The sequence below is a fragment of the Ceratosolen solmsi genome, unplaced genomic scaffold (assembly GCF_000503995.2).
Source record: "Ceratosolen solmsi marchali unplaced genomic scaffold, CerSol_1.0 scaffold28, whole genome shotgun sequence".
In the NCBI taxonomy this organism is placed as follows: domain Eukaryota; kingdom Metazoa; phylum Arthropoda; class Insecta; order Hymenoptera; family Agaonidae; genus Ceratosolen; species Ceratosolen solmsi.
The window spans coordinates 2316576-2333227 of NW_011948429.1; the positions used below are offsets into that span (position 1 = coordinate 2316576).

A 16652-nucleotide genomic window follows, 5' to 3' on the forward strand; every position below is an offset into this window, starting at 1 on the left:
CGACGCTCTCGATCCTCTTTTCTCCGTGTATCCAAATAGTCGAGCATTCGGAAACGTGCACGTGGCCGACGGAACGATGCCGATCTGAGAGAAAAAAAAAGCCGAGACTCGTGAGAGGAGGAGAACGGTCACCTGGAATAGAGGCTCAAATAAAAATAGCGAAAATTGATGCCGCATCCTTAATCGTCGCGGAATCGCTACGAATGCGAGCCGAGGCCCCGGTTGCGTGGGCGTGTGACGCATTTAAACTCGCTCTCGTTCCCGAAACCCCGATAGCGGGGTGGAGGTGGGGGAGGATACAGTATGCAGTATGCAGGCAGGTGCTCCGTATAAAGCCGATTCTCCCGGCCTGATTTACGCGACCCGAATTATCGCTCGTTGTATTAATATAATAGGCGTGAGAACGAGGGGCATTGGCGGACAATGGCCGCGGGGGCTCGTGATCGATGTCGCGCGCTTTTTACGGGCCGCGACGCGCCTGCCTAGATCCGATTACCGGCGCCTAGCATTCGGTGCGCGTCCAGGTGACGGAAGTCTAAGTTAGCAATTCGACTGTCTACTAAGGTAGCACCGACCCAAGTAGAAAACATTAGCGGGTGACGGTGTTAGGGTCGAGCGTGTCGACGATTAATGTCGCTGGCGCTATTAGCGTTGGCCGTATGTAGAGATCATCCGATCGCCTTACCTATTCCTTGGCTAAGGAAGCTAAGGACGATTCGGCAATCTTTAAAGTCGATGTAATCGCTTGTCTTTAACGAATGGAAATGCCTCGTTTTATTAGTGGACAAATTCATTTGGAGAGCGTGAGCACGTTAATCAACTGGACAAATTGGAATTCGCCGAGAGCGTGAAAGACAAAAAAAAAAGAGCGTAAATTATTTTTGAATTATCGTGTGTGGTTAATGCGCGAGATGGGAAGTAATGTATCCACGGTGATGTGCTCTCATCGCAATGTAGCAAATATTTTGTCCATAATTTGGGATCTAAAAAAGACCGATGCAGTTTCTAAATATGCACGGGCCCTTCGAGCATCGGGACGATGAAACATTGAGAAAAATGGCGTTACCAAATGGTTACAACGAAGGACGACGATTCGCTACGAGCCGGCTCGTCCAATCATTACTTTGACCGCGAAAAAATCCTGGAAAGAGAACGAAAAGTAGAAAGAGGATGAGAAGGAGGAGGAGGAGGAGGAGGAGGAGGAGAATAAGAAGGATGAGAAGGAGGAGGAGGAGGAGATGAAGGATGAGAAGGAGGAGGAGGAGGAGGAGGAGGAGGAGGAGGAGGAGGAGGAGGAGGAGGAGGAGGAGGAGGAGGAGGAGGAGGAGGAGGAGGAGGAGGAGGAGGAGGAGGAGGAGGAGAAGAAGTAAATATGAGAAAATGGAAGGATGGTGTAAGGGCGGGTTGGGTGTGGTGGGAGTCGCGAGGTTACGAGTAACTGGAACTTTCTCACCACGGGCACGAGGAGCTTTTTAACTTCCTCAACGGCGCGGGCGAGCTTGAGTGTGGCCCGATTCTCCGTGTCCTCCACAGTCAGCAGGACGTGTAGCTCGTCAGTCAGGTGCTCCCAGTTTGGCTTGCCACGGTTTTGCTCCTCCTGCGTGAGAGGAAAAATAACTTTTAGTTGCATTACCAAAGGATTTACATGCATTCGTTTGCGTTCACGTGCGCTTATCGTTAGAGCGCTACTCTTTCACGCACTGACATTTCGTGACGTACGTTATCGAGAAAAATCTCTTCTTAAGGAAATTTGTGCAAGTAGTTGTTAACGTTTGGCTACTAATGGCTTTTGTCGTTTACTAGAAATTTAATCTTCCTTAATGGGAGTTTTTCCAAGATATTTGCCGTTGTTTAGCTGGACAATTGAATGGAGGAAACTAGGAAGACAGCTCTTAAATGTCAATTGGTTACAAGTGAGAGTTTGTATTTTGGAATTATCAGGCACAACGGATGCTTTAAAGTGTGGTTGACTGATTTCAACACTTAATTATTACATACATTACGACCAAGTCATTTAAAATAGAAATAGATACAACAATAGCAACAACAAAAGAAGAAAGAAAAAATTACGTTAAAAGCATAAACGATTATGTACTTTTAGAGTGTTGAAACAAAAATTTAAGAATTTTAATGTACGTGAATTCAAGATTTAAAGAAAATCATGTAAGAATGTCAAATACAAAATAAGTTTTTCAGCGCTATAAAGTGAAGAAACTGGTAAGAAAAAGCAGTTGACTTGGTGTTTTTCAAATTGTCAAATGTTTATTGCTATATCAAGAAGAAAATATCATACAAAACTTAATAAAATTAAAAATAATAATAATTACGTCTAAACACGTATGACAAAATATATTACAATTGAATTTTATCAATAAATTCAGCTACAAACTGCACAAACACAAATAAGAGGTATATAAAAAAAAAAAAAAAAAAAAAAAAAAAAAAAAAAAATGGATACGTATTCATACACAGTGCTGCCTACATTTATCCTTAAGCTAATATTTAAAAATAAAAAATATCCATGTACGTGTGCGCGCGCGTGTGTGTATGTGTGTCGGAAGACGTGCTTTAGCTAATATTTTACGTGGAAAAAAGTCCAGAAGAACAAAACAATGTACTTACGTTCCTGATGCGTTCGTGAGCACGTCGAGTGTAGCTTGAAAAACATTGGGCAAGATTATTTTCCAACGTTTCTCGAAACATTATTATCAATTTACGCATACAATTGTAATTTCATAAACAATTTCGGTTTCATAATAGCTATACGTTGGCTTTAAAATTAAAAATGCATTTAACGTAGTTGAAGCCTAAAGTTTTATTTTATAACCGAAAGCATAATAAATAAAATAACGTTTTATTTCTTCATAAAGATATTATTATGGCCAAATTAATATTTACAAGCAATGGCAGATGATGTTTGTTCAATCACATTGTAATAATACATAATGCTTCCAGCTAAATTTTTCATTATTTCTCGTCCAAACGAAAGATTAAAAAGCCAAGATTAAAACAGCGTGGCGATTGATCAGAGAATAATTAAAGAAATTCCTTGCCGAATAAAAGGAAAATTAAATGACGTAATCGCGGATAAACCGAATACAGACGATTATTATTCTATTGGAATGCAAAACATAAGTCATGGCGTAATAACGATGTTATGGACTGGAATTTGTTTTTCTTTTTTTCATTTCGATTGGAAAATGAGCTCGCAGAGGAAGCGAGAATTAGCTGCTGTAATTTAGAAACGGAAATTCATTTTTTCTATAATAATCTATGCCAATCGTACGACTCGTAAGCTACTCGCAAGATGCGCATGCTCAAGTGCCCGCGTCACCGTAAGAAAAAGATCTTCCTTCCACCTTATCGGCGCAAGTACGTAAAAAGGAAGGATCAAGCATAAATCAGAATACTCGCGCATCTGGAGTCGTCAAACGTTGCATTCCTGAATGCAAGGCATTCGCAAACGATATCGCAGCCAGAGCATAATGGCAGTTAATTTAACGGCACCTCCTCGCCTCGTAACCCCATGCCCCTCCCCTACCCCGACCAATCTCATCCTATACGGACTCGCTTTAACTCGCTCGCAGCAAGTTGAGGAAAGCGACGTTTAAGAGACGTAATGGCATGCTCGTGCAGCAGCAACATCCGCGTGCCCCGAGCGATAATTGCTCTTGCTCTCGTATCTTTGAGGATCCCCCTCGACGGCGAACAAGGAGCCCCTTTTTCGCGCCCAACGCTCCGTGATTATGCGAAATGTGCGACACGTGTTGGCGGTTAAAGAAACGCGATGCCACGAAACTTTTGAAGTGGATTCGATCGCTGCCGTTTGGCCTTCTGTATTTTCAAGATGACGCCGATGCTTCGTTTTTTTTTTTTTTTTTTTTTTTTTTGTTTTTTTAATGTATTTACCTCTTATTTGTGTTTGTGCAGTTTGTAGCTGAATTTATTGATAAAATTCAATTGTAATATATTTTGTCATACGTGTTTAGACGTAATTATTATTATTTTTAATTTTATTAAGTTTAAGCGATATTGTCAAAGTCATCGGGCCATTACTACTTCGGCTGGTAAAATTGGCGATCTTACGGCCTCTTTATTTCGCTTTATTACGAGGGAATTCATGTAAGTGAGAAAGTTATCGAGTGCGCTTATCTTCCAGCCAGAATATAATGACACTTTGTAAGGACGCCGTTATCTGGAATGCTTTTACAAATTGAGAAGTCAATCGTTATTACATAGGAAGAGAAAGGAGCATAAAGCAGCACGCGGAGAGTCGATCGATTTCAGCGATTAAAAAGAAAAATAAAATTGTCCGCCATTGAATACTGCGCGCGAATACGAGAAACTTTCCCGTCTAAATAATAATTTAGCTTCTGCGGGCAGAAAGTGTAATGGGATGGGAAGAGCATCATATTACCGCAGCAGTTTGCGAATCCTCGAGCTCACTCTCACGAACGAGCCCGACTCGCGGATATCGTTGCAAAAAGCACGGGTGCCTTGGCTTGATACTCGGTCGATGAAACGGCCCGGAGACTCGACACTTAGCGCGGTCCCAGATGCTCTTACGTCATCGCCCCATACGGCGTACGTTTGACCTGCCATGCGGGCCGCGACTCATGCGCGCGGAACTCTATTCGTCCTTGTTGATGATCCACGTCCACGGTGGTTTGGCTGCGAACGCCATCATAGCGTGGCTTCTCGACTTTCATCGCTTCGGAGGATAGATCACAAGCAGACGCGAGACTATGATTATCAACGTAATTTTGTCGAATGATAATCGATAAGTCGACAACGGAATTCCAACGTACCCTTATGGTTCGCTTACAGGATGGTCCATGTAGCGCTCGATGCCAGGCTTTGTCATATCATAATTATCCTAGTACGCGACGAATCTAATATCTAATGCAGAACCTTTTTAAATTTACGTATCCATATATTATTAAGTTAAATTACTAAAAATAAAGTAATGCCATTTTCGGTAAAAATATGTATATACATATGTATATACATACATATGAAATTCTAAATGATATATCAGATTGAATGAAGGAGTCGCGTCATTAAATTGGAAGAAGAGGTTTCTTACTTAATCAAAGATTTAGATAGGATATGTGCAATTGAAGTTATATAGAATATTTATCGTTTAATTTGAAATACTAAACTAGAGCATGGAAGACTTTCCTCAACCTACGCACGATCTCAATTCCCAATTATGTCCCCACCCCACCAAAAAAAAAAAAAAAAAAAAAAAAAAAAAAAAATTGAAATAAAACATAAATGTTGGAAATTTTTTTTTTTCATTCTTTTTGGTTTTTTTTCTTCGAAATATCGTAAGTTTCGTAATTCTCGTAAGATATACTTTGAGCCCATTAGGCCCTTATAGTCGAATCGATTTATCATTTTTTCACTATAAAACGATTTGCCAAGAAACAATTACCTACTCCCTAGTCAAAGCTTTCCCTCGCTCTAAAAACCTATGACAGAGCAGCCAAAAGATAATGGAAGAAAAGTCTTGACACATAGCTGTTCCGGTTCCTTTTTATCTTAAACACTAAACCAAGAAGTATTCTCAGGTTTGTACACTCGCTATGCACTTGCGCATTAGCGCGGTTGCGGTTATGTATCGCGCAACATTTTGCAACAACTGGACATGCTCTCGCGTATTCCATTTCACGGAGTGGCGAAGTAAAATGTACATGTACAGCTGAAGCCTTGGAACGGAACCTCGATTATTTCCTCGACTAAGTACACGGAATTGGATTCACACGATCCTACAGCCGATGAGATGAAATTATTCTTGCGAATGGAATTATTAGACTTAGAACAGAGTCAATGATTCTCAGGGGTAAATAAAAACTATTTCAACGATCCCATGAAAGCACGTTTTTCATACTTTGTCCGAATATATCAGCACAGTGTTTTATTCTCCCTCCCCTCAATAATCAAATTATTAGCCATAATAAGTTTTAATTTACATTCAAAAAGCCAAGATGCCTGTGATTGAAGATATTTAAATTTAAACGACGTTCATTTTCAATGAAATACGTTCTTAAAGTCTTTTATTGAGAATCGTATTCTTGCTATAAGCGTACAGGCCAGGATTTCCTTTTAATAGTTGTCAAATAAAAGAAGATTATAAGATAATAAGAATTTACTTCATCACGATTGGCCTAAAATCGAAGATTTTATGCTTCGTTGTTGTTGAAACGATGGGACTCATTATTGGCCAATCGAGGTGCCATAATCGACTCGTTCACCGTGACTTTCATTAGTTAATAAATTGCTACTCTCTCTCTCTCTCTCTCTCACACACACACACACACACACACACACACTCTCTCTCTCTCTCTCTCTCTCTCTCTCTCTCTCTACTCTCTCGATAACTCAATAAAAAATTAAAAATTAATATGGCATTAAACATATAAAGTTAGCTAATAAATTAAGGGACGCACGATAAAAATTCTGCGAGCTGAAGATCAAAAAAAACCATGTGCCTTCGATCGAAATCATTGCGACAGCCGAAAATAAAAGGAACTTGGCTGACGCTAACTGCAGCAACTTTAAAAACGTTAAAAGATATTTGAAGCTTGTTAGCCAGCAAACGGCACATCAAAGAACAAAAGCTGAAAAATTCAAGTAAATAATAAACCGAGATAATAAAGAGTCAAGTTGCTTCGTAGCCGCGCCCCCCAAACAACCATTTAAGAATGACGTGGGCTCGAGTTGCCGTCAGGATCCCACCGCTTCCTCAAAAATTGCACAACGTCATTGTCAATAACGTGCAATCAGGAGGGGAGCCACACAAGTGGCCGCACAAAGTCATCGCAAGAGCGAGCGCAATCACAGGAACGAAACTAAATTTCTCGTGCTCTCATTAGCCCAGCGAGAGTCGCGCGGCGGCTCCATTTCACGGACAATTTGCTCGAGGGAGCGAGGAGAGGACGCCGAAACACCCAGCCGATGCTCTCGCTACATCCCGTGGCACATTTTCCTCCGATGTATCCGATTTGTGATATAATACCTATCCCCATCCCTCCCAACCACGACCATTACCACTACTAACACTACTAACACTACTACCACTACTACCACATCTACCACTACTCATTGTCCGGCCAACAAAAAGATGAAAAAAAAAAAAAAAAGAAAAAAAAAAGGTCGCTCCCGCGCCGCTGAATGCAGAATAGATTCTGGCCACGGTTCAAGAAATTTCATAGCCGCGATGCGTTAAGAGAAAATGCCCACGCGCCGTCTCAATTGGACCAACCCAATTTCTCTAATTGTTGGCTCCTTATCATAGCTGTGCGCTAGGCCTTTTAAGCGTATAATACCGACGGATAATACTGTAATTGAAATCAGCTCTTCGACATTGAAGTGGATGCCGTTGCCGATTTTCTACGAAAATCCTTCGCTTTTCAATAGCGAGGCGCAGCCTCGATTGTCAAATAATATGCATCGATCGCTCAAAATTCTGACAAAGTTGTATGTTCATAATTAAACATTCATAATTCTGACAAAATGTATCCACGTGGAAAAGCATAGATTCGCCATTTCGGGATGAGCATGGGAAACAAGTAAGAGGGCAAAACTGCTTAAACGTAAATACGGTCGAAAATTATTAGTTATTTCTCAGTCAGAATTCTTATTGCTTTATCGTTGCAAGTTAATCGTAATAAGCGTAAAATAATTTAGTAGTAAATTTACCTTCTTCTTGTCCCTCATCGATCCTTTGCCACGAACCATGATTTTGCATCCAGTTTCCTGCTCCAATTGTTTAGCCGTCATTCCGCGTGGTCCTAAAATCCTTCCCACGAAGTTGAACTGTAAGCATTATTAATTTTAAGTTATTACAATATTATTGCCATAGAACGATGACAAATTCATTGATCCTTTATAAATACGATTTAATTTAAAAAGAAAAAAAAAAAAAAAAAAAAAAGGAAAAAGGTAAAACAAAACATTTACATGTATATGCAAAATCACAACAGTTAACGCACATTGGGCATGATGGACAAAATATTTTTAATATATATGTACTAGTTTTAAATGAAACTCAATTCTGTGTTAGCCGACCAGTTAGAACATATTGTAATGATACACTTTAACACTATGCAATGGCAATTTATGATATATTCAATGAAATAGAGATTTTAACTATTGCAACGATTATTTAAATCAAATTCAATGTATTCTACTATTCAGATTATTATCGTGCTTTTTTTTCTTTTTTTTTTTTTTTTTCGACTTTTCTCGATTAATGGACCACCATTTGATTTAAAAATAGAGTCGAATAGGGCCACAATACATATAGATTTACTGTTTTAATTCAGATCGAGATGGAGAGCGATGAATTAAATAAATAAGCTTATTTTTCGGCAAATCTAATCGCCGAATGTGTATTGTCGAAAGAACGTACAGCCCTTACCTTCGACAATATTTGAGAAAATCAATTTCCACCGACAGCTTACAAATCTATTCCGTACAAATCACTGATAACGTGCAATCTGTAGACTATCATTGCTGTACAGTGGCAAAGAGCCGAATAACTTGCTGCTTAAATATGGTTTTTTCACGTTGAAACGTAAATTGAAAGATCGAGGGCACCCCCCCCCCCCAATAACTGCTCCTGTCGAAATTTTTGGAAAAAAATCGAACGCCGCCGCTTTTTCACTTTGTTCTAATGGTGAGTCATGGTAACGTTTCTTGACGACGTTTCTCGACGACGACTAAGGAGGCGCGGATTTGGACTCGTTTCACAAAATTGTTGCGCCCTCGTCATTACGATATAATGACGTTTCTACCGTGAATGGTTGATACAGAAATACATGGAATGTATACGTGCCCGGGAAAGAGAGAAACTGGCCTCAAATTCAATATGACGAGTGCACTTTGTAAATTCCTTACTGTGGTTTTGCCATAAGCAGTAGCTCCCATAATTATTCGCCCTAATACGAGGGATGGTAATGTAATTGAAGCGTAAATATGGGCCTACCGAGAGCGTACTTTGTACGTAATGTGCAAAGGCTACGAACGAAGTTGCCGAAGATTAGACATAGCTGACTAATTTGTTATAGCACCTCAAAGAAGCATCATCTACGTTCAAAATTTATTTATAGGCCTCTATTTATTCACACGCGCGCACGCGAGCAAGCACACGCACACTATTAGCCGAAGGAAGCACAATTAAAGATTGGGGATTTATGTTTGTTGTAATGAACGTTAGGAGTTTAAAGTGAAAGTTTAAATAGAGAAGAATATGAATTGTCGCTCTTTTGAGTATCTTATCGAGGTATGAGAAGAAGGATTAAAGAAACCGATGTCCTTGTATTATGAAGTTTCGAATCACATTATTCTATAATTTTTAAATTAAAGCAGCCGGCGAGCAATACCGCGTATTTCTGTAAAATACTAATTGTACAAAATGATTAAGTGACATTGGAAAGGATAAGCTTCCCAAGACTCGTTTGTTCTTTTACAAAATCATAAATCAAAAGCGATGACCCAGTTTTTTTCTTTCAAATATTTGTTACGTCTATTAAAAAGTACGGACTATCCGCGTTGCCAGCCAGATAACTTGAAAAGCACATTCATCCGTAAATCATTATAAAATCAATTTTTACAATTAAGTTATATTAATGATACGTTATAGCATCATACAGCATTACGCATAATCTATTTAATCATATTCAGTTTGGAAATTTTTTTTTTTTTTTTTTTATATAAAACAACCGGCTTCAAAGGAAGTGGAGGAAATAAAATTTTTAATCGTTTCGCAACATGAATAATTAATTTAACCGAATCATTACTTTCGCAAAATTTATGTAAATAATTAATTAGTTAAACAAGATAGGATTATATTATTCTAGCTTCAATCACATTATATTAATTATGTAAATGTGACTATTAATTATGTAAATGTAGTCGAGGATTATGACGGGGTCGTTGAAAAACCTCGTTTGCATAAAATAATACATATTTATTTATATGCGGATCGTAGGTCGATGAAACGTACCTATTAATCTATTTTTACGATAAGAGTTTTTTTTTTTTTTTTTTAATCAAAGCAACGATTGCGTGTAGAGTATTTTAAACGCTTTGAACTTTTAGCAAGAAAAATGCAAATATATATGAAACTTGATTATTATAAACTTAGAATTTAATAGGAGTTTGTCAAATTTTTTCTTTTTCATTACAACAAATATCGCTCAAAGTCTTTTATAAACTAAAACGGGAAATTTTTGTTTAAAAATAATGATTTAATATTTTCAATTCAAACATGATAAACGAAATACAAGAAGACGACGTACCCATCATACGTGCACCTTCTTCCCATTTAAACAAAACACACGAGTTTGATCATTTTTAATTCATATATACCAACATTGAAAGTATAAATAAATTATAAATAAAGGCTTAAATGCCCATTAGAATAGTTTCTATTACAATAAAATCGTTATTTTAAGATAAAGTAAATATAAAAATTGGAATTATGTCAATTACTTTTTCTTAAGTATTAAATAAAAAGTTTATCTTCTGATGTGATAACGTTTAAATATACAATTTGAAATTAAGTGAAACTAAAATTGATATTACGGTCAAATGGATATAAATTATTTGCATATTGACTTTAAAAAATAATTGAATTAAAATGTAGTAAAACGTTTTAAAGATTCTTTAAGCCTATACTTAGAATTTCATTGGAACAAACAAGTTTTTGCACAACAATTTTATTTGCAGTTTGCATAGTTGCTAAATGCTAAATGAAATCCTATAATTAGAGGCAAAAATATTAAAAAAAAAAAAAAAAAAAAAAAAAAAAACATTGAACAGTTCGAAATTTTTTTAATTAATATAAATCGACAGAAATGAATTTCGATAATTTATTGGAATACCTTAATCACGTTCATACCAGTTTCAGCCAATTAAAGTTAAAATAACTTATAAACATTCATTATTCATTATTAGTAATTTACTAAAATTTTATAGGAATAAATATGAAAATACATCAACTGTTATGGATTTATCAATACTGGATTGACGTATCGCAGTCTGTGTGTATTAATCGTAGGGAATATTCGCTTAATTATTATACTTGTTAGTTTTTATTGTACGAATGATTTAAAAATTCTTTCATAATAATGACTCGAGCACTCGTTATACTATATTATTTTACACTAAAAGTATAATCATCGAGCAATATTGCAAGAAAAATTGTGGTAAGCGCATCGTAATAAATGAAAAACTCAAACATATGTATCAAATGTTCATTTAAATAATTAATCACTTGACTTATAGTGTCAGTGATTTGCAAATTACTAAGTGATGATAAAGAAAGCTTATTAATTATGCGAAGAAGAAGAAAAAACATCGATCGTACGAACTACTATTAGAGTCTCATCGATTTTTTTATGAAACGATTTCTCATTCCTTGTAAAAAATAATGTCAATTTTGTTTGTTCATAGACGCGTGCTGACTACCAATATGATTATCACAGCCTCGATTACACAATCGTTTATATTTATTTTTATCACATTATTTATTTTTGGGGTTGGTGCACTCTACAGCCGAAGAACAAATATCTTATTTACGAGGAATAACACATGACACTATTTTAAATTCGATTCCTAAGAGTTTTAACTTAATTTCTGAAATTCATTTTAATACAGTTCTTTCGTCCATAATATGTTTATTTCACTTTGAGGTAATAGAAATTTTCCGATAACTACATTTTTCCATCCAACACAACGCGCATTCATTTCTCAAAGAAAAATATAAAAGACATTGCATATTATTTCCTATTGAATAATACATAACTCGTAGCCCGTTTAACTATCTAAAAAAAAAAAAAAAAAAAAAAATTTCCCATACCATAAACAATAATTATAATATAATCATTTCTTCACAATTCATTGATTACAACTGATTGAATAAAGAATGCAAGCATTTGCATAAGTGCCAAGGACAATAAATCGTCGATTTAATCGTACAATAGATATATATTGGGCAAAATTTCACATGACAACCAGCAAACAAAAATTGTTAAATAATCGACGCTATAAGGTCATCATAAAGTATACCGCTTAAAGGAGGCTTAAAAGAGTAGAGAAGATATGAGAAATAAGAGACACGATAATACCCCCAGCGTCGGCGGTAAATTGCACGTGAAGCGTAAGTACGGGTTACGGATTTCATCATTTCTTAACCACCAACGCGCCTGTCATTTCTTCATTATGGCTCAATAGAATCCCGTTGGGAGCCGAGCGTTTGCATTGCTCGGTCATCGGACGTGGAGGAGTCGACACGGTGGGATATGGAGAGGGGGAGTGGTGAGTGGTGAGTGGTGAGTGATGAGTGGGGATGGGTAATGGGGGGGGGGGTAACGGGGGAAGGTTAAAGGGGGGGGGGGGGGGGGGGGGGGGTAACGGAGTAACGTTAAAATGCACTATCGACGAGTGGCTTCATTAACGTGTTAATGCGGCGACGCCCAAGGTAAATCGAGACTTAAGTTTCAAAGTGCATAAGCACGACCGGTAGTCGATGGACGGCCGCCTTGTGCGAATAGCTCGCGACGCCGCTGCACTCTCACGCTTTCTCTTCTTGCGACCGTCGTCCTGTCCGTGTGCCCGTGCGCGTGTGCGCCAAAGAGAGCGATGTGAAGGGGATGGGATTTGCGCGGTGCGAGGATAGGGAAACGATGCAGATTAAATATTACAGATTTATCGGCAGGATACGCGCTCGCCGTGGTCGAGACTGTTTATGCGCGCATGCGACTTTATACGAGACAAGCGTATAAACAATAATTTTTAAATAATCCCTTGCTTATTCTATGTACTACTTATCCAGTTGATGGCCCTGTAATTATATTTTCCTCCATGTCATCGAGGAATCCTTATGTCGCGTTGCGAATTGTCCACACGACCATATAAAACGGACAGGGCATAAGTTAATTATTTCCTATTTTGCAAACTGCTCTATAAATTAATTGACATCCGATGAGATTTTTCTTTCGAGGAGTCGAGGACTAAAACCATCTGGAAAGTATTTTAAAATAATACAGCTTTATAATTCGTAGCCTCGTTGATAATATTGCGCGCTAGTCTTATTAAAATATCCACACGGTTAATGAAATTTGCCATTAATATTACTTATAACTTACGCATCTAACTTACTAGCCTTCGGACACACACGGGCGCACGCATGGACAAATTTCTTCTTAAATACTGCTAAAATTGATGTTCATTAAGAATTAAGAATTTGATATGAAATAAATTCCAATTCAATTGCTATAGAAAACCAATCGATTATTATTCCTTTAATTTCTTATCACAAACTCAATTTTATTAATAACTCCATTACCAAGAAGTTTATTTAGGGGATATTTAGGCGGCAGAAAAGTCTTTAAAAAATAAATATCGACATATAATTCGGAATTGTTAAAGCATTGTCCTTGGCTTTATTGAAGCAGCCAGCAATATTATTGATTTCCATTACTTCGCGGTCGCAACCATAGAACAAATAATTAAGTCGCCTATATTTCTCACCTCATCCTCTATGGATTAAAATTCACTTGCATTACCTCTATAATGCCATCGGCTCTCGTCTCATTATTAACTGCACGTTTGTACCGCGTGGATAAAGACGTGAAGCAATGTACGAGTTATCTCTATCGTCCATTACAATGCAAATGAACCTCGCTTAAAGCACACATTAAAACCGCTGTACCGTCGAAAATTTCTCACCGCGGCTCGGTGAAAAAGACACGAGGCAAAGTACACAAGCACGCACACACGCGCGCGCCATTATCTCGCGGTCACGAATTTCGTGACCCGCTCTCGCAGACGAGCCGTATATATGCTAAGAGTTGATAGGAGAGAGAAACGATTTCGAGTCACTGGGGATGTGTATCGGAAGCCTAGTTGGAGACTCGCCCAAGGCACAAGGTTTTTGACCAATCGACCAACATTCTCTATTGGATTCTTATTATTAAGAGAGAGAATTTCATTGCAGACGAGATGCATTGGGAAGATAGTTGTTGCTTGTATGTAAAAAGTGATGTGGCCGTTGTGTCGGTTGATTGAAAAATCATATTTTTAAGTAAAAGTTACCGTACTCGCTTATTGTACGTTTATGTCTACTTGTTTCCTCAATAATCGTGATATAAAGCGATGGGAATTTCGTTAATTATACTGTAAGTATAGAAAGAAGAAGAATAAAACAAAAACAAAAACAATAATAAGAACAAAAACAAAAAATGAAAAGGCCCTGCTTATGTGTGGAATTTTTGAAAATAATAAGTATGTCGTAATCGGAAAGAATTATTGTATTTATTTACTACATTGGATATTACAGCTACGTTGGGAATAATTTTAATTTATATTCATCATAGACTGAGATTGCCGAAGAATACCAATAATTATCCATGACTTTACGATAAATTTGCAAATCATAAGATACATTTGTATTTCCTAATATGGGAATAGGCTTTGCCTTAGAATTATTGATTTTGTTGAATATGAATACACGTACTCGATACCTTGAAACGTACGTGGAATTTTAAACGTACGAAGAACAATGTTAATCCAATAGTATTGACGTAATACGTCATTATTATCATTATTATTATCATTATCATTATCATTATTATTATTATTATTATTATTATTATTATTATTATTATTATTTTTTCAACTACAATAACCAGTCGTAAATGCTGTTAAAAGCAAGGTGGCACTGAAATATTGCAAAAGTGATATTATTTTTTATTATTTTATCGACGAGCAATCTCAAGCTCAATGAGGATCTCATGGCATAAACGAGCTAATACATTTGGTCTCAAATACCACATCTTTAGTACCAATTTGATATGTTAATTGCTAATGACGAATCGTCACCTATTTACCATTTTAAATTCATATTCTTTAGATGTTATTGTTAAATCGACTAATTATTAGTGAAAAAAATGGCAATCAATCAGACGATATAATATTGCTTTGACACGCGAACGAATATTATTTGCGTCATTCGTTCGATTTCAATTATTAGTTCAAGTTCGGTTGAACTTGTGTTGAGTCATAAAACACTTCGTATCTCTTAATAGTTGCAGTAACTATACACAGAGCGAGTGAACCTCAGTTACAAATTGAGTGATATTTATAATACGCTATTTACAATAATTCATAATAAATATTATTTTATAGCAGCGCACAATGACGGCGTAAAACGGCTGTAAATTATAAATAATACTACCTGCATATCGATCTTTTTAAAGTGATATTGGATTACAGGAAGGAGTTAACGACCAAAATTTATCACGGAACAGCAAAATTGTAGCAACGAATTCATAAATAATTTATTGTCACATTCTGGCTCTTACGTCTATGTTACATCCCAATGACAGCATCGACAATATTAGTGTCCATTAATTAACTTTAAAAATATCCAAGTTACAGCATTCGGAAAGCACTAGTTACTAGAATAGCTAACTAAACGGTCATCAATTATCATTCTCCGATCAATTACATTGGCAATTAACAAGCGAATCTCACGTTAGATAATTTCAATGGCTAAAAAGTGTAATTAATTATTACGGTAAGTTGTTTGTAAATGTTTTGTAAAGCAAGAGTCCCGTTATCGATGCAGTTTAAAAGCAGTAGATTTAAAAATATTCGAATGCCATGTAGATTTAAGGCACTTAAAGAAGCCTTATGCGATCGATGGAGCAGCTGTTGGGGCAATGGAAAAAGCTGTGACTTCAATATTACAAGCATCGATAGATCGTTGCGTTGAAGGAGGCGAACGATAACATCCCGGCACACCAAGTGGTGGCGCCGACGGAAACTCCAAAAGCGACGGGAGCTGCATAATAATAGCAGTAGTGCCTACCACGAAGGAAGTATCGCATGCGAGATTCAGCATAAGCTCGTTTGCTCTCGACGCTGAAAATTCGCCCCGTCTTACATTAAACCGAACGGCTGTCTGACGTTTATTGACGAGCACTAGCTTTATCCGCGGTGAAGTGGCAACCGGCACGCGAATTTTTTCATTAATAGCCCAGCTTATCGCATCGCTTATTAGTGGGATGGGTGATGAGGGAGGGAGGAGGGACGATAGGATAGGGAGGATAGGAGTGGAGAGATATTTGTAAGAATTCCAGGGTTTGCCGATGTAAATCGTCGGGCGCCGTTGCTGAAGTGGGGAATCATGGAATTTCAATTTGTCGGTAGACGTTAAAATTAGCGTCAGGAAATGTTGGATTGTAAAATTTATTACGGTTAACGCATAGAATTTTCAAATGTCCAAATTACTAATAAATTTCCTACAGTACTTCTTACTAAAAATTAACATTAGACGAACGAAAAGGATCGTTAGGTGAGTAAATTATCGGCTAATCGTGGCTAATCATATACAAGCGACGGAAAACTTGCTTCGGGACGGGAAAGCGCGTAAGCTCTCCACCTCGAGCTTACTTTCGAACGTAGTAATGTTTTAATCCAAATACCCTGGACGATCCCCCTCGGCGGAAATTTCATCTAAATTTAATGTAAAAAAAGATAATACCTCTGCTCGATCCATACTTCTACGTACGCGAGCACTAGTATATATATATATATATATATATATATATATATATATATATATATATATATTTTTT

General features: G+C 37.1%; 1 protein-coding gene across 4 annotated transcripts in view; it reads right to left on the reverse strand.

The window, feature by feature from the left end:
• Positions 1 to 16652, reverse strand: part of how (protein held out wings) — a 100593-nt gene that overhangs the window by 19291 nt on the left and 64650 nt on the right. For 3 of the 4 annotated variants that reach the window (XR_912931.1, XR_912930.1, XM_011501525.1), the window contains exons 3-4: positions 7705 to 7821; positions 1454 to 1597 (exon numbers count right to left, since the gene is read on the reverse strand). Coding sequence is in view for 2 of the 4 variants with exons in the window: in XM_011501525.1 (XP_011499827.1) it covers positions 1454 to 1597; positions 7705 to 7821 (261 nt within the window). In the remaining 2 variants the exon portion in view is untranslated. The remainder of the gene's footprint in view (positions 1 to 1453; positions 1598 to 7704; positions 7822 to 16652) is intronic. The other variant, XM_011501526.1, reaches the window with a different exon arrangement.